An 18,912-nucleotide genomic window follows, 5' to 3' on the forward strand; every position below is an offset into this window, starting at 1 on the left:
CGGCGGGGGTGAGAACCATCCCGTTTGTTGGGCGTTGGCTGGGGGTGAGGACCATCCCAGTCCAACTGCGGCGGGGGTGAGAACCATCCTATTAGATTAATTTTGACACAGAATATAGAAGGCTAATTTTGGCTTCTATTTTATTGAAAATGTGGGACCCTGCCTCATTTAAAACCTTCCCTAGTAAAACCCATTGGGACAAAAACGTAGGGAAGGAAAAGAGTGCAGGCGATGTTACATGGCAAATTAACTATAGTACTTCTTGAGCTTGTCTGCATTCCATGCCCTCGGGATCGCCTTCCCATCCAGTGTTTCGAGCGAGTAAGCTCCTTTTCCCAATTTGTTTGCTATTCGGTAGGGACCTTCCCAGTTTGGGGCGAGCTTTTCTTCTCGGGCATTCTTGTTTCCAATGTCCGCTCTTCTGAGAACCAGATCTTTTTCTCAAAAACTTGTGGAATGACTTTCTTGTTGTAATAAGTGGCTGACCTTTCTTTTGACTGGCGATCATTGTGGGCAGCATATCCTCTGATTTCGTCCAGCAAGTCAAGTGCTTCCTTCAAATGTTGGTTGTTGGTGACCTCGGTCACGTGTTCTCGTCGCCAGGAGGGTTCACCTACTTCCACAGGGATCATGGCTTCGGCACCATAGGTCAATCTGAAGGGCGTTTCTCTGGTGGAAGACTGGGTGGTAGTCCTGTACCCCCATAGGACGTTGTCAAGGTTCTCTAACCATGCTCCTTTGTGTGCTTCCAACTTCTTCTTGATTCCTTTCCCCAATATTTTGTTGGCTAACTCTACTAAGCCGTTGGATTGAGGGTGTTCTACGGCGGAAAAATAGTGTCGTATCTGTAGACTGCTCATTAGTTCACGGAACTTTGTATCAGTAAATTGAGTGTCGTTATCGGTAATGACCTCTCCTGGGATACCGAATCGGTAGACGATGCTTCTCCAAAAGAACCTTCTTGCTTTTTGGGACGTGATGGTGGCCAAGGGTTCTGCCTCTACCCATTTGGTAAAGTAGTCAATGGCAACAATCAGCCATTGGACTCGGCCAGCCGCCATGGGGAAAGGGCCTAGAATGTCAATTCCCCACTTGTAGAAAGGCCATGGTGATGTGATTGACGTCAGCTCTTCCGGTGGCGCTCTGTGTATATCAGCAAATCTTTGGCATTTTTCGCATTTCTTGACGTGTTCGTGGGCGTCATGCTCCATGGTTGGCCAGTAAAACCCTGCTCTTAATGCTTTCTTTACCAGTGAGTGACCGCCTAAATGGTGGCCGTTAATACCTTCATGAATTTCTTCTATCACGTATTGAACGTCATTAGGGACCAAACATTTCAAGAGTGGGGTTGAGAGCCCCCTTTTATACAACCGTCCTTTCACTAGGCAGAAATGCGCGCATCGCCGTATTATCTTTTGGCCTTCTTTTTTATCTTGGGGAAAAACTCCTTCAGCCAAGTAGTTGATGATTGGTGTTGTCCAGGTTTCTTCAGCGACTTCCTCTGGCGGGTTTGAAATACTCATCACAATGCATGGGCTTGGCATGTTATGCTGGATTACTGATCGGTTGTTTCCTGAGCTTTTGGTGCTCGCCAATTTGGCGAGGATATCTGCCCGGGTATTTTCAGCTCGTCTTATATGCTCCACTTCAACGGCTTTAAAACTTTCAATCAATTCTTTGACCTTTTCTAGGTACCTGCACATTAACGGTCCTTTGGTATGGTATTCGCCTGAGATTTGAAAAGTTACCAGCTGGGAGCCAGTGAAGACTTTGAGACGTCTGGCGCCCATTTCTTTTGCTTGGAGCAGAACGGCTATCATGGCCTCATATTCTGCTTGGTTATTTGTGGCGTTGAAGTCAAAAGACAAAGAGTGTTCGAGCGCTACACCGTTTGGGTTTTCAACTATCATTCCAGCGCCCGATCCTTTGGCGTTTGAAGAGCCGTCAACATATAGTTTCCAGATTCCAGCTGAAGGCGTTTCTGTTGCATGATTCTCAAGGGGAGGGCTTTGCGTTATTTCGGCGATGAAGTCTGTCAAGGCTTGAGCCTTAATGGCAATTCTCGATTCGTAGGCGATCTGGTACTCCGACAATTCTATCGCCCAGGACATCATTCTTCCAGCTAGATCTGGCTTATGTAAAATTTGGCGGATTGGCTGATTTGTTCTGACAGTGATTGGATGACACTGGAAATATGGCCTTAACCGCCTTGCAGCAAAGATGAGTGTTAATGCCACATTTTCAACCTGTTGGTACCGAAGCTCAACGCCTTGTAAAACTTTGCTAATAAAATAGACATGCCTTTGTCCTTCTTGTGATTCTTTGACGAGAGTTGCACTGACCGCCTCTGTTCCAACGACGAGATACAAATACAACATCTCTCTGTGGTCTGGTTTGACAAGTACTGGCGGGCATGAGAGAGCCCTTTTGAATTCCTGAAAGGCGTTCTCACATTCTTCTGACCACCAAAAGGTGGTCCCCTTTTTGAGCAAGCTAAAAAGGGGGAGAGATTTGTGTGCTGAGTTTGCCAGAAAACGGGTGAGAGCTACTCACCTTCCGGTCAGTTGTTGGACTTCTTTGATTGTTTGCGGGCTTCACATCTCAATGACTGCCTTGCACTTGTCTGGGTTCACTTCTATGCCTCGCTCTGTAAGCATGAAGCCTATGAACTTTCCCGCGGGAACCCCAAAAGCGCACTTGCTGGGGTTGAGGCGCATGTTAAACTTTCTCAGTCTCCCGAAGACACCTTGGAGGTCTGCTAAGTGTTGGTCTGGCATTTTGGATTTGGCGATCATGTCATCAATGTAAACTTCTATGCAGTTGCCGATCAGATCTCTGGACACTTCATTCATCATCCTTTGATATATGGCGCCCGCATTCTTCAATCCAAAGGGAATCATCGTATAACAATAGTTGGCGTTCTGGGTGATGAACGCTGTTTTGTCTTGATCCTCCTCCAGTAACGGGATTTGGTTATATCCCGAATATGCGTCCATGAAAGACAACATTTGGAAACCTGAGGCGTTGTCGACCAGCTGGTCAATGCTCGGGAAAGGATAGGCGTCCTTGGGGCAGACCTTGTTGAGGTCAGTATAGTCAACGACATTCTCCACGCACCATTGGGTTTCTTTACTAACACTGGATTGGATAACCAAGTTGTGTACTTGATTTCCCTGATGAACCCGGCGTCATGGAGTCTCTTGATCTCTTCATCGATGACCTTCTGGCGATCGAAACCAAACTTTCTCTTCTTTTGTGAAACTGGTTTTGCTTTAGGATCCACCGACAAACGGTGGCAGCATATAATGTTGTAACAACTTCGGGCGACAATTTGATCTCCTCGCACAGTGGCGATGTTATTGTCTTTGGCTATGAACTTCATTGCCAGGTGGGGGTGCGAGATGCTCGCCTCAAATGCGGCAAACATTCTTCTGCCTAGGATGGCGTTGTAAGCGGATGGTGTGTCCAGCACTAGGAATTGGATGTCTGCATACCGTGATGTTGGCGGCGTTCCAAGGGAGAGACACAAGTTTATCACTCCCAATGGCTTGGTGGTGGTAGCATTAAAACCTGAAAGTTCACCTGCGACAGGAGTTAAATCATTAATCGTGAATCCCAGCGCTTTGAAACAGGGCAAAAATAAAATATCGACCGAGCTGCCGTGATCAACAAATACACGGTTCACGCCATAATTGGCGATTATTTCTTGGATGACAAGCGGGTTGTCATGTCCTGGGAGGACGTCGCCCAACTCGCTGCTATCCCAAACTATGTTGGGCCTGGCTGGACCAGAGTCGCCTTTTCCTTTGCTGATCACCTTTCCTGCAACTGCCAGGCATTGTTTTAAATGCTTCTTTCTGGCGTTGGATGTTTCGCCCCCACCGCTCAAACCGCCAGAGATCATGTTAATTACTCCATGTTTGATGGCAGCAGAGTCTTCTTCTTCTTCCACGCGCCTTCCTCCGCGGCTCGGGCTCGCCTGTGTTCTGGTTCTTTGAGGTGAGTCTTCTCTGTTGTCTCGTCCCTGGCGGGACCGAGTGCCGGATTGATTGGTTCTCCTCCTTTCTGGCGACTTGCTTCGGACACGGTATCGCCCACCCGATCTGGAAGAGCGGGCGCTATCTCCTCCGCGCTTCTGCGTACCGCCTTTGATGAGTTCCTCAATCTCGTCCTTGAGGCGCCTGCATTCCTCCGTGCTGTGGCCATTACTGCGATGAAACTTGCAGTATGCTGTGACCTCTTTGCTTGGCTACTGGAACCGTTGGCTACTTTTGGGATCCTCTTTGTAGTCGGTTTGTAAGACACTGTGTGACCGTCGTTCTGATGTGTCTCGCCCCGAAGGACGGGTGGAGCGGGTGGATGCTTGGTATCCTTTTCTACTTTCATCAGTGTGGTTCTTTCCCTTGTTGACCACCTTTTCTTGATCGTGGGAGTCACCAGCTCGACTCCCTTTGTATTCTTCAATTCTCATAAATTCTTGCGCTTTTTTCTTGACTTCTTCTAAGTTAGTAATCTCATGTCGTGCGAGTTCGTAAGCGAATTCTCCTTGTCGCAAGCCTGACAAGAGTATGTGTACCTGTACCTTTGGGTTTAGGCCTTGCACTTGTAAGGCCTCTTTATCAAAACGGTCTAGGAAGGACCTGAAGGACTCGCCAGAAAGCTGTCAGACCTTCTCAAGGGCGTGCACGGATTTTGGCACGGGGCAGCTAGTTGCAAAATGGGACTAGAACTTGCTTGCTAAATCGTCCCAAGATGCAATACTGCCTGTTGGCAGGGTGGTGTACCAAGTCAGAGCTCTCCCTCCCAACAGTGTTGGGAAAGTTCTGCACATAAGTAGATCCGTTTCGCCATGGAGTGTCATTGTTGCTTCGAATTTTTGGATCCACTCAAAAGGATCCGTATCGCCAACATATGTGGCGATGTTAGAGGGACCCTTGAAACCGAGGGGTATGGGAGTTAGTCTCAAGCTGTCGGTTAAAGGCTTGTTACGCCCTGACGTGTGAGCAGGCGTTATTCTGATATGTTGATCTTGTTGTGGTCGAGGTATTTGTGGGGCTTCCACGGAGTATGAGAGGGCTGGGGCTTGGTGGAAAGCTTGTTGAGCGCCATATGGTTGTTGATTGGGATCCGGACAAGATGCCAAAGGTTGTGGAACAGCTATGTTATGGGGTTGTATGGCGTAACCATGGAATGGGAAACCAGCTTGGTGAGGTAGTTGAAAAGGGATAGCCATGTTATGTGTGTATGGCCTAGGTGGGTATGGGGCGATCATGGGTACCCGACGGTCGTTGTATACTGGCAGTGGTTGACTTTGGGCTGGTAGTGGAGGATGGGCGAGATGGGCAATTCGTGGAACAGCTGCTGGAAATGGCATTCCAAAATGAACTCCGAGGGGTGGTGGTTGGTATGGAACTACATTTTCCCCCTGCATCTCGTGCATGGGTACTTGATGATGTTGCAGGGCGACCCTAGCACCAGTCGTTGGCAACTGTGGACCTATGGATTGTAGTACAGGAGGTAGGGCCTCTCCAGCGGCCCGCTCAGCTGGGGCTGAATGCATGGATGGCGGGGAGTTCGATTGTACTGTCTGTACGTGTCCTTCTGGCGTCGTAGCCCTGGCGTGTTCCGCTCTTCTGGTGATGACCACCATGTTCAGTTGCAAAATGCGTTTGGCGATTGTTTGGTAGCTAGAGGAAATGACCCGTCAGATGGATCTTTGGGTAAGAGAATGAGAATAGAAGTTTATAGTTTCCCACAGACGGCGCCAATGTACCGTTGGGATCTATAAGCCCACTATGTTCCCTTTAGGGATGAGTCACTATATGGGAGATACCCTTAGCTTAGGTACAGACCAGGCTAAGAGGTATTATGCCAAGCAATGGCAAGACAATAAGTAAGTGCAGTAAACAATAGGACTCAAAATAAATGGGCAATATAACGATACATAAGATGCCTTTAGGCTGTGCCCATGGGGGCTATTTGTAGGGAAAATGGTGTGGTTGGTGAGGAGGGGTCAATCCTCCTTGGGTGATAGCAGTGTTGGGCGTGTTTGGCGCTGCCATTTGGGCAGCGCTGCGCCTTCTGCGTCTGGCTATGTCAGCACTGGGCAGAGGGTAGTTTTCCCTTTATGGTGCCTGTGACTAGCGCCTTTGGTGGTTAGCATCCCGAGATAGGACATTTCGGTGTATCCCTTGGACGTGCTGCAAGGATGGAGGGCGCGAGACGTGGGTTGGGGCTGAAGATTGAGCCTGGCCAGCTGGGCTATACCGGTGCTTGGGCCATCCAGAACACATCCTAAAAGCTAAAGACTCCTTATTACTACCTCTTGAGAGCAGGCCACTTGTCCATGACCAAAACAACCCTTGTTTTATTGACACAACAAATGACTCCTAATAACCCAAAACGACCCACTCGTATTTTAACATAGTAAATGACTAAATAACCCCAAAATGACTCCACCTGTTTACTTCCATGACATAATGTTTCAACCATTTTGGTTGGACCCTAACTCTCAACTACCTTATCTCTCCATCTGTCTCTTCTTCTTTATGCTTCAAATTTGAGAGCCTCCTTGCATGATCCAGGGAGTGATGGTGAGTATCTAAACAAACTCCTATCACCCTATCTCATTTTCCATGAAGATTCCAATTGGTTGCAAATTCTCATTCCATCGATATCCATGGTTTTGATGTTGTTGACTTCAAAGGTGGTAATGTTTTACTTATCTCCCAATGCATGAATAAATAAAATTATATACTGAATGCGTAAAATTAAGAAATTTATTTATGAATAATTATTGTTTTTATTTTTTGTTGAGAAGTCATTTAAGTAAGAGGTTAATAGTTATAAATAAGGTTTTATATTATATGAATATTGAAAAAAATTTGTTCTACCAAAATATTTTTGTAAGTGACGATTATTTGCTATTGAGTGGGGAGTCGTTCTCACTTAGTAGTGTTCACTGGTATTTATATGAAATCGTGAAGAAATTTGTAAGTAATTATTTATTTGTGTGAATAATTATTTATTATCATTTAATAGTTAACCATTAAAGTTATTTATAAGACCTGTGAAGTCAAAATGATTTTGTAAATGGTTATTCCAAGCCATGAAATTATCATTCTTTTTCGTTAGGTAATTTGTCGTAAATATACATGACGTATTCTTTTCATTAATATACATTACGTGATAAATAAATTTACTAATAATAATTGTTTGTTAATAAATAGTTATTTATTTTCACTAAATAATTATTATTTTATAAAGTTTTTTTAACTATTAACTAAAATATAATAATTCTTAAAAATTTTAGTATTTTTAATAATTTGAATTTTTTATATTCATCTGGAATAAATATCTCCTTGTAACCGTCGTCAGCATTAGTTTCTTTTTTAAATGAGATATAAAGCTTAAAAAAAAAAAAAAAAAACATATACACACACACAAAAAGACAAACGTTATATTAAAATTCTGACATCAAGCAGTTCTCAAGAAGACTGAGAGCACATGAACTAAAAACAACAAAAAAAAATTAAAAAAAAAAGCGAATCGAACCCATAACTCGTTGTCCGAGTTCGACCCTTCCCATTCCGCCTTCGATTCGTGCAGCAACTACAATCTTTGTTCCTCCATTGTTTTCACCTCGTCAATTCTCTGCTCGTTCGTCATTTGCTTTCGATTTCGGTGGAAAGTGGGTTTTTGCGCCTTTTTCTTGGATCTGGGGACATCGATTCCGGTGCAAACTGGCTATGGACTACGAACCCTACGATAGTAGCGGTGAGCTTTATTCTAAAGTTACTTGCTTTTTGGTTATCTACACCAAAATCTTAAAACTTTTTTTTTTACTTGGGGTTAGGGTTTTGTTTGAATTTCAATTGGCACAAAAATTCATGGGTTTTCATGCATTGCTTGTGGAATCTAAGTTGTGTCTTGTTTTTTGCTATCCATGTAACAGTGAATAACTTAAGTGTGTGTTTGATTAATTGGTATAATGCAAATGGTGCATGTTTTTGTGACTTGACCTGTTTGTTTTGACAATGATCTCAGGGGTCTACAAGATTAGTCTTTTCGTTAACCAGTGTTATTCAATGATAAAAGTAGAAGCCTTCTTGCTATGAAGCACCGATACTCCGAAATTTTTTTCCAACGTTTCCGATACTCGGAAACGTATTGCATCGTATCGACGAGAATTAATGGTCGTATCGAGAACATATTTGGAACGTATCGAGAACGTATTTGGAACGTATCGAAAACGCCGTGTCGGAGTCGGTGCTTCATAGCCTTCTTGTCACAATGTGAATTTTACATGTTGGCTTTGCATGATGCCCTTGATGCAAGAGGCGCCAAAAGGTGGGTGGCTCACTGAAGAAATGAATTAGAAAGAAGCAAGGAGTAAATTATTGGGCCTTTTCTGCATTAATTTGCCGTATAAAAATTAACTACTCAAGCATAACATTTATAGGAAACATAAAAGTTTACAATTTTCAATTTCAAGATCCTATGCTGCTTTCTGCATAGAGTTCCGGAGTCCAACTACTAGTTATTTTGTTTGACAATGTGATGGCTGACCCTCTTGGGTTTCTTTCTTTTATGTTAGCAGTGGGGCAAAAAGGCATGCCTCACTTCAACAAGAAAGGCACACTAAAGGTGCTGACCACTTCTGGCACCTTGGACTACATCTATTGACAGTTTGGTTGAGAAGTAGTTTCTTAAAGTTTTCAAACTTAAGGAAGGAAGAAGCATGTGGAAGGGTCTATCCATTTATTTACGAGAATTTAGAGTTTTTCTATATTAAATGTTTGCAGACTGAAGATCCTCAAATTCCTACTGTTTTACCCCACCCCACTTCTCCCTTTTTTGAAACAATATTGTGTGTATGATTTGCTATACCATTCAGTGTAACACTGATGTGGGGCAGATTGCTTGCATCGCACCCATGGTGGAAATTGGGTGATTTGAAATATTTACTTTTCTCCCCTTATTACAGCTTCTCTTATCTAGTCAAGTGTTGGGGTGAATGGATTGTGTCCTCACTTTGTATAGTTAGTGAATGCAATTATGCGCAGCTCCTAATGCACTGACATGTTCTTTCAATGTATTTATGAGCATGGGGTAGATTTTTCACCTGTGCCGAAAAAATATGGTTGATACATATTTCAAAGATTTAATGGTCTGGCCTCACTTGTTATACTTATTATATCCATTCATTCGATGTAATGATTGCAGGAACTGATGATGATCTCCCACCAACACACCAAAATAGAATTCCCAGAGGGGGACGTCTCGCTGGGAATGGAAGACCTGCAGTAGGTTCAATTCCATACCCTAGGATGTATGGTGAAATTGATATGGAAACTCAAATTCACCAACTTGAGCAGGAAGCATACAGTTCAGTTCTACGAGCCTTTAAAGCTCAAGCTGATGCCATTACTTGGGTACATTTTGTCATTTTGTTTTCACATATCTAATATTTTGAAATTTGTTTCATCAGGTTTAAATGACTGCTACATGACATGTATTTTCTTCAGGAGAAGGAAAGTTTGATTACAGAACTTAGAAAAGAACTAAGATTATCAAATGAGGAACACAGGGAACTTCTAGGCCGTGTTAATGCAGATGATGTCATACGAAGGATAAGGTCTGGTAAAATTGTGAAACACAATTTCTTGCTGGTCTTTGCTCTAGAAGTGTGATTGTCTTTCCATTGTTCCGTATGCATTTTTTTTTTGTAAATCAACACTTCACTGGGCATTGATTTTAGGGAATGGAGACAGACAGGAGCCCATCAGCCTGGTGTGTTGAGTACTGGGCAAGTTATTCATGATTCAATTCCAAGTCCCACGATCTCTGCATCTCGTAAAAAGCAGAAAATAATGCCCTCTGTACCATCACAATCTTTTGGTGGGCCTTCTCCTGCATTTCATCCCCAACCACTGGCTGCACCCCACCAGCCGTCTTCTTCTGTGGCAAAACGTGGATCTGTTCCTGGATCTAAGGGCAAGAAGCACAAACCTGTAAGTAAATGATAAATTCACTTTACAGTGTTCTCCATTTCTTTGTTTATCTTCACTGAGCTTGGGTTTGTTCCCTTCGCAGCTGCTGAATAAATTATTTGTCACTAGGGAAAATACATCAACATTATTGTGTGTTTTTGTTCTTTTATTTACAGGGCCAAGTATTACCTGGTGTATCTTCAATAAAGCAATACCCTTCATCAGGACCAGGTGGAAGGAATCAAGTACCTAATAGAGTTACTTCTGGTATTGTCATGGGGGAGCTTGCTGAGGGAGGACCATTCGATTCACTGATTGGTAGGAGAGTACGGACTAGATGGCCTGATGACAATAACTTTTATGAAGCAGTTATCTCCGACTATAATCCAGTTGATGTACGTACACCCCCCCCCCCCCCCCCCCCTCTTTTTCCTTTTCCTTCCAAAAAATAAAGAATAAAAAAAATTAATTAAGGATTTGTGCTGACAAGTTTACTTTTACGTCTAACTTTTCAGGGTCGACATAATCTGGTCTATGACATGGGGAGTGCAAATGAAACATGGGAATGGGTTAATCTGTCAGAGGTATATCTGATACTGTTGATCGTGGTCTTGTGTACTTTGTTATGGTTTGCACACTGGCACTAATTTATGATTGTAAAACTGTGGTTGTAAAGATGTTTGGAACTCGTTTAAGAAACTTGAAAGGGCAATGAAGCAATAGGAGAACTGGGAGACAATCATGTTCTTTTGACTTCCTGCCCCCTCCCCTTTTTAGATAAATCCATGCTTTAGTAATGTTTTATTATTTAGATTTTTTAATATCTAAAATGGTGGAGAACGGTTTTGTAATTTAATATCTTGGACTAGAATTCTGAAGGCATTTTAATAAAATGTTTTCAGCTGTGTGTTTATACTAAGGAAAAATATATATATAGTTGTCATATCAATTTCATTTGCGTCTATCAATCTTGGATATGTCATTTAGTTGTCATATCCAACACAGAACATGCATGATATGTCTATAGTATTTTTCAATATTCGATTTGTCTTGTGTTGGCTGGATTTGGCTTGGATACTCTGGCCTGATACATCATAGGAACTCGTTTTCTGTAAATGTAAAACAATCTGACCAACAAAATGTGAGATTGAGGTGAATTGAAGAAGAGTCAATGAGCATAGGATGTTTTGATATCAAGTAAAACAATTTAATAGATAGTGGGAGAGAAAGATCAGACTAAGTGCCCGTTTGGGAGGTTTTTTTTATTCTAGCTTCTTTTCTTCTTATAAGTAGAAGCTATGCCAAACAGGTTTTTACAAAAGCTCTTATAATAAAAAGAGCTATTTTTATAATGAAGAAAAAAGCCAAAAGCTCCTAGGAAGAGTGTTTTTTTATGTTGTATCAGCTTTTTTTGAAATGTATCTTTTTTTTTTTAAATGAACAGCTTTTAAGTAACATTTAAACTTTATATAATCATCAACCAACTCGTAGTTTTATTTTTAAAGCTCTTTTTTTTAGCTTTAGCTTAAAAATAGTTTTTAGCTTAAAAAATAGATGTGCCAAACAGGCTCTAAGTAGAGCTTTTGCCCCATGATCTTTCTTAGTTGTTGTTGTTCTGTATCTCTGTTTTGGTTAAAGTACTGAAACTTCCCCCAAAGAGGGAAGAAGCAGGATAGGACACTCAAGGTAGCAGGGGCAATGAAGATTGTGGAAACATAGTATCCCAATACAACAAGTGCATAGTTTTCTAGGAGATGGGCTGTGTGATTTTATTCCTTTTCCGAATTTCTTCCCACTAACCATCAGCCCTTGCACATATAATGCCAGTCATGAAAGATTGGCGCAAATGTTGTTATAGTTTTATATTTCAATTACAATAGTATTTTTAGGAAAGATTAAAAAACAAGAGGAAAACTAGTGCTATAAAGCTTAAGCTCCTGCGCTATGTGCAGGGTTTAGGGAAGGGTTACACGCCTTTGTGTGGGTTTATAGGGTTCATAGTAGGTGGTTCTACCTTGCATTTGCAAGAGGCTGATTACATAATTCCAATATGTGACCTTCGGTTCACATGGAAATAATAATATACTATGCAAATTAAATGTAAAAGTATGATATAATAATTTTGCAATATGCCCTACCAATAACTAATGCCTTTTTTTTTTCACTTAATATGATACACTAATAATTGGTGCTTTTTTAAGTTATCAAATATTGATGTTCCATTGTTCCTATTTTAATTTTTTAATTAATTTGTGCCGATGTATAATCATTGTATTATATCCAATAATTTTATGAAAACTTATTGCATAGTAAATGTCGTATATCTGTGCTTCATAGAGTAGTATTGCTTTAGAAATATTTTGGTAAGCTTTTGTTAACATCTTTAAATTGAGTTATGGTGTTGCGGACCAAGGTCTTTGCTTGGTATAAATTGGTATTTATTAGTTTCCATTAATAAAATATTTGATTCCTTCTTAGTATTGATAAACAAGAAGAAATTACTTCCTCCCATCCCAATCATTCTTTCATTCTCTCCTCTCTCTCCCCCCTTTTTCCGATGTCATTTCTCTAAGCATGGTGGAGGCAAGAATCAATAAGAGTGCAAGGCTCAATTAGAATGCATGGCTTTTCAATTTGCTACACTAAATAACCTCTTGCCTAATCGTAATGCATTTGTCTGTGCCATCCTTCGTCACTTAGGTCCCTCCGAGTATGAGGATACCATCGCCCTCCTTGCCAAGCTTTCTCTGATTGGCTACATCCTCGATTACCAAGCCGCCTTCAAGAATATTGTTAGGGAGGTTTGTGGTCTCTCTCAAGAGCTTTTACACAACTTGTAAGTCCAAGTTCGCATGGCTGTCCAAGCTCATCCGCTTGTGGACTTGTATGTTGCATTTGCACCTGTATGAGTCTTAACTCAACAAGCTGCATCTTAGTGACCGACCATTTCGGCTTCGGCTCTCAGCAGCACCATGCCCGACTACTTGAGATACAAAATTATATTAAACAAAAGCCTGCACACATATACACACAGTCACACATATGATAACATAAATAAGAAAAATAACATTTAAATCACTACTAAAATTTGATTAGCTACTTCAAATATAAAAAGCATAAGTCATAACATATGTTTTTGACAACACATAAAACTAAAACACCAAAAGAAGACGATGGTGATGATGATGAAGATAATGATGATAATATTAAATGTGGTAAATCACTCACTCACTCCACTGCTCCGCTAATGGCATTGCTAATGGCGATACTTAATCGAACCTTCTCTTTCTGGCCAAAGCCACTGGCATAAAAACCATCACCACATTCCCATTTATCTCGCAAGAACCTTAGGTGGTAGAGTCCACCCCTTACGCCACGTCTTTCCCTCTGAGTCCAATGGTTTTGCGATTTTACATTGTGATTCGGAACAAACCCGCTTGGCAATGAGTTTGCAAGTGACCCAACTCGTTAGTGGAGGAAAAGCACGTGGGATCGTATGATCCTATGACCCAACTTGCAATTTCGACTTTTTGACTACTATGCTTGTTGCCTCCCAATTCCCTATTTTTATCAAATGTCTAATATACAAAGAGATTCAGGTGCGACACAACAAGGATTATGCTTCAATTGTGATGAGAAGGTCATCGGGCTCCATTGACATAAAAATCGCTTGGCTCTTTTATATGTTGAAGGGCTTTGCAACATGGATGCCTCATTACTACTTGAGCTCATCGATTGGATCCACCTGATGCATTCATAGGCTGCTCACTTTTCTAACCTGATGGGTTATCATACAAGGCATTCACTCAATCTCGTGGGAGTAGATTTAGTGGCAGGGCCTTGGCCCTGGGACCCTAGTTGGAAAGATGAGCAAGCATTGGAGATATTACTTGACTTGAGGACAAGTCGTATATCGGACATTACTCAACATAGGACAAGTTTCATCTTGATAGGGGGAAGGATTTTACGCACAGTGCCGAAGTCACGTTGGCTCCAGCCAATGCCTTGACACTAGCTGATTTTTAAAAATTAGCCATGTTTCAGACATAGCTAAATAACCGTAGCTAGCCACGTTTTAAAATTTTAGTGTTTGGCACCAGCTATATTGTTTTGGTCCTGGCTGAGTTACTTTGCTCCGCCACTATTTACGCACCAAGGTCTTTGCATAGTATCAATTGACATTTATTGGCTTCCATTAATAAAAGATTGCGTTGGTATCAATTAGTCCAAATTATTATCAAATAGCATTTGTTAGCTTCTATTAATAAAATATTGGTGTCAATGGATTGATATCGATTAGTTGTTATTAGTATCAATTAGCATTAACATTTATTGACTTTACTTTTTTATTATTTCAAATCCTTATTATAAAGATCACAATGGCTGTATGGAATGAACAAGAAGAAATTACTTACTTCAAATCATTCTCTCCTCTCTTGTCTCTCCCTTCTCCTATGTCTTTTCTCTCTGCAATTCTGCCAACTTTGGAATTATTCTTATCATGCGGTGTGTTTGTTGAAACTAAAACTTCTAGCACTGATTCTGTCCTGAATTTATAGTGGTGACAAAATAGGCACTCAATTTGTATTGTTTATAAATGTTCATTTCAAGTGTTAAAATTATTTTCAAGCTAACTGTTAGGCATTTATTTAATAAATTTCACTGTACAAATGAAAATTATTTTTATCTAATGTGTTAGATAAGGAAATCCTTGCTCATAAATACAGTTAATGAGACCTCGTGCTGAATATTTTCAGCTCTGAGAGAAAGGTGAAGAAAGTACAAGATAATGAGTGAAAGAAGAGAGTTTCCGTTGATAGTTATGAATTACACCTAGTCTGAAATATTACAGAGAGGCTCTTTTTATAGAGCTGAAGGATCTGACTCCGCAATGAGTCACCTAACTAACAAACTAATCACTGACTAACAACCACTGAAGGTCATAATCTGATGTAACCAAGTATACAGTAAAACTCTATGCAATAAAGCAGTAATACAGTGCTGTAAAGTGCTACTCAAAGCATTTTACAATGCTATACACTAATGACTTAATTTCACTTTTGGCATGTACTATATAATCTTTTCATTTTCTCCAATGAATTGAGATTTCAAATCGGCGTAGTCTACGTAATTATTTTCATCTAGGAATGAGTATATAATGAGTAGCTACTTTTTTTAGTCTACTTCAAAGTTGATGACTGCAGCTACCATATGAAAGAAATATGTCCTCAAGCAAACAAATTTTTTACTTGTTTTAAACTTTCCCCAAACCCTGAATTGTGATGGTTATTTGATTTTTGTAAGATGAAACATTGAAACACTGCAGTTCCCATTTATCTTGAATGTTCCCATAATAATTCTGCTTGATATGCCTAGCCCTTGTTTGCACTATGTTTTAGCTAATTCAGATACAGTATTGTAAATGCAGATCTCTCCTGAAGATATTCAATGGGTAGGTGAGGATCCTGGAATCAATCATGGTGGGGGTTATGGTGGATCTGGTCATGGGATGAATAGGTTTGTAGGACGTGATAGTGTTCTGGGAGCTGGAAGAGGCAGAGGAGCCACAAAGGGGCAATCCAGAAAGGATTTCTTGCCATCACAGAATGGAATAGGAAAGAAGGCTCCGGATGATATACAAATACTTCACACAGAAATGCTAGTCAAGGAGGTAACTGAAAACAGTTCAATCAGAATACTATTCAATGGAGATTGTTTTATCATTATTGTCACATATTTAAGTTTCCAGTGAACTTGATAGGTAGAGAGGGTATTCAGTGCAAATCATCCTGATGCTCTTGAAATTGATAAAGCCAAGAAAGTATTGAAGGTAAGGGACAATTATATAAGTCAATTTTCCATTTCTTTTACTTTGAACCACTTTTTTTATTTTATTTTCTTGCAAATGGTGTATGTATAAATAATCAATAATGACTTGAATGCAGGAACATGAGCAAGCTCTTATTGATGCAATTTCAAGACTTGCAGATCTTTCTGATGGCGAAAGTGGTACTCTTTTCTGTTTCCACACCTTATTGCAGCGCCGTTTGAGATTTGTCCTTTACAAGTAGTCCTCTAAATTAGGAGTAAATCTTTGGTACTCCTTTAGTACATACTTCTTTACTAAAAGTATAAATAAGTCGGACTCATGTGACATTAACCATAAAGGAGTAGATAAAATCTTTATTAGGTGATGGTGCACTGAGTTACTGAATTTTTTTTCCTAAATTAGAAATTAGAATACTTGTGGACTTTGTTTGGGTGTTGAGTGGGTCTATTTGGTGTCCAATCATAATAAATTAGAATTTGCATTGATTCAGCACTAGATTTCTGTGCGTGCAATTTGACTTATTTTCATGTGATAGTATGTTGGCACAATACAGATTAATCGGACCTGTTAGCGATGTTTACTGCAGATTAGTCCCAGGCATTTCATCAAATGCCTAGGGCTCTCCTAGTTTGAGTATAAATGAGGAGAGAAGTAACATTGTTTTGGTGTGGAAAGGCTTTGATTTTCACTAACTGTTTCTTGTTAGAGTGGAAAATCCCTTTCAGCTCTCTTTCATGCTGTAGAAAGTGGCCACAAATCCAATTTCAAGCATCCCACATTTTTGCTGTACCAAGCAAGTGTGAAATAACTTTTGATTCCATATTTTTCACTTCCCTTTTTCACCGATTCAGATAACCATAGCCTAAGTATCTAGTGATACTAATTCACTCTTTATTTTAATTAAGTAATGTTGTCATTAAAACATCAAATGATGGCAGTGCATTTTATATCATATGGAAATCACCATTATGCTGTTCAATGTAACAGTGAGCGGTCATAAACTCGATTCTTTTTACAACTTTTCTTGATGTTCTTGTTCATACAGATGAGGGTGGCCCCCATTTCACACTTGCTCAATCAATGGATCGGGAATGATGGAAGACCAACTTTTACAATGGGCAGAGGAGGCATTATGGTGGCAAACTCATGGAAAAGAGTGAAACTTCTCTTGTATTATGCCATAAAAGATAATTCCCGACAGATGATAGCTCTAGGAGTTGTGTATTAGTCTTTTGCGTAGGATGGCAATTATGTAGTTTGCAATAATTATTTATTGTGGTTAAGAATTGACCTAGGACCAGATGATGCTTGTATAAAACGTATGATAGTGTATAAATTTTTGTATTTGTTGTGTCAAATTATGGGATCATCGTCTATTATAAAAGAAAAAACCGTAGTGTCTAGTCCATTCACTGCTACCTCAGCTTTTAGAGTCTCATTTTGTTCTTTTATCCTGTCCAATGTGTTCTTAATATGACAAATAACATTTCTTTTTAACATGGACGGGGGTGACCCTCATGTCTCTGCGTTCTGCATTTCCTCAAGAGTCATTTAGTATGTTTGGATGTGATGTGGCTTTAACTTTAAGAGCAGAGCTCATTGAGGACAAGACTCCACCCAAAAATATTATGTAATTTAATGCACGTGTATCCATATTCTATAGATGCTACGAACACATCAAGATAATATTTAACAATGTAAATGCTCAAAGCAGTGGATCAGTAAGTAATGTCTGAACTCACGATAATTCACCATGTGTTAGACAAACAGATAATTATGAGACGTTGAGTTGGTGTAGACAAGGAAACATCTTTCTTTCTTTTGCTCTGGCAAGATAATTATTCGATTCTGCCGTAGTTGCTTTCGGTTTTAGGCTCTCAATATTGAGAGCGACTAGCCTAACACATGGGACATGGCCTAAGGTAGTACTTGTGTTAAATTTTTTCTGTTTTGAGTCAAACTCATTTGGTAGAGGTGCACGTGAAGTTTATTATAGCTGGTCACTGTTATTGCAAGAAAAAGTAATGTCGATTTATAAATCTACTTTTCGTATTAATGACACGAGCAAGCAGGGTCCCCCCCCTTTTTTTTTTTTTTTTTTTTTTTTTTTTTTAACTATGCTATTGTGTTATTAGACTTTCTCTTTTGTTTTACCTCAAGCATATATCGAAAACAATGGATGTCTCCTGTTAAATAAACATATTTGGTCTAACCGCCGACTCAGATTTTCAAAACAAATCGATGTTTAGCTTGCTGAATATGCTCTTACATCAAAACTTAAAAGAATTGTATCACTTAATTTTTAATATTTCAAATTCTAAACTTAGATCCATTATGATGACTGATGAAAACATATATCACTTAATCCCTTTGAATGTCATATCACATTATTTTGCATGTTATTATTATTTTTTATTTAAAAAAATGCATTGATTGTATTTTAATGCATATACGCGGATTGTGAAATGCAGGTTCCATATTTTTAGTCCAATTCAATTATAGCTAGTTTTATATTATTATTTTTGTATACTTCCCTTCTTATTTTGTCATCTCACGACAATGTGAGATAAGAATTAGGGGTAGGATATTGTAACAGCCAATTAGTATTACCACTAATGTTATAATTAATCAATTTCACCGTTAGATCATTTATGTTGATCAAACAGTTATATTTATTTTCATCTTTGTATGGTTATGATTCTTCATATTTAATACTTTATATTTATTTTCTGATTTTTCATATTGCTTTTACATTAAATATGAGTAAGTTGGATCAACATAATCGATCTAACGGTGAAATTAATTGGTAGTAATATTGGTAGTAATACTACAAATGTGAAAGCATTAAATATGAGAAATTATAATCATAGAAAGGTGAAAATAAATATAAAATATTAAATATGAAGAATCATAACTAAATATAACCATTAGATCGACATAACCGATCTAACGGTAAAATTAATTAATAGTAACATTAGTAATAACACTAATTAATTGTTAAAATATTTTTATTTTTCTAAAATTAGCTTTCCTCTAGTTTTTCAACCAATTTTAAGATACTCTTATAAATTCAGTAATTCATAGAATCTT

The 18,912-nt window shown here is 39.5% G+C and overlaps 2 protein-coding genes across 5 annotated transcripts; one reads left to right on the forward strand and one right to left on the reverse strand.

The window, feature by feature from the left end:
* Positions 1-347: 347 nt before the first annotated feature.
* LOC133317450 (uncharacterized) lies at positions 348-2,378 on the reverse strand. The gene has a single exon (XM_061519319.1). The coding sequence runs from the start codon at positions 2,376-2,378 to the stop codon at positions 348-350; it is 2,031 nt and encodes a 676-aa protein (XP_061375303.1).
* Positions 2,379-7,310: 4,932 nt separating this feature from the next.
* LOC133317448 (protein EMSY-LIKE 3-like) lies at positions 7,311-17,211 on the forward strand. 4 transcript variants are annotated; one of them, XM_061519316.1, is made up of 10 exons: positions 7,315-7,776; positions 9,226-9,434; positions 9,528-9,637; positions 9,761-10,013; positions 10,169-10,387; positions 10,508-10,576; positions 15,421-15,663; positions 15,754-15,822; positions 15,938-16,001; positions 16,868-17,211. In XM_061519316.1, the coding sequence occupies exons 1-10, from the start codon at positions 7,749-7,751 to the stop codon at positions 16,915-16,917; spliced, it is 1,314 nt and encodes a 437-aa protein (XP_061375300.1). In that variant the 5' UTR covers positions 7,315-7,748; the 3' UTR covers positions 16,918-17,211. The 4 variants fall into 4 exon arrangements, with proteins under 4 accessions (XP_061375299.1, XP_061375301.1, XP_061375300.1 ...); XM_061519315.1 differs by lacking the exon at positions 16,868-17,211 and having other exon boundaries at positions 7,311-7,776; positions 15,938-16,822; XM_061519318.1 differs by lacking the exon at positions 7,315-7,776 and having other exon boundaries at positions 9,327-9,387; positions 9,491-9,637.
* Positions 17,212-18,912: the final 1,701 nt, after the last annotated feature.

This window comes from Gastrolobium bilobum, unplaced genomic scaffold, assembly GCF_033153095.1.
Source record: "Gastrolobium bilobum isolate Gb01-03AN ecotype WA unplaced genomic scaffold, APGP_CSIRO_Gbil_v1 utg46271, whole genome shotgun sequence".
NCBI lineage: Eukaryota > Viridiplantae > Streptophyta > Magnoliopsida > Fabales > Fabaceae > Gastrolobium > Gastrolobium bilobum.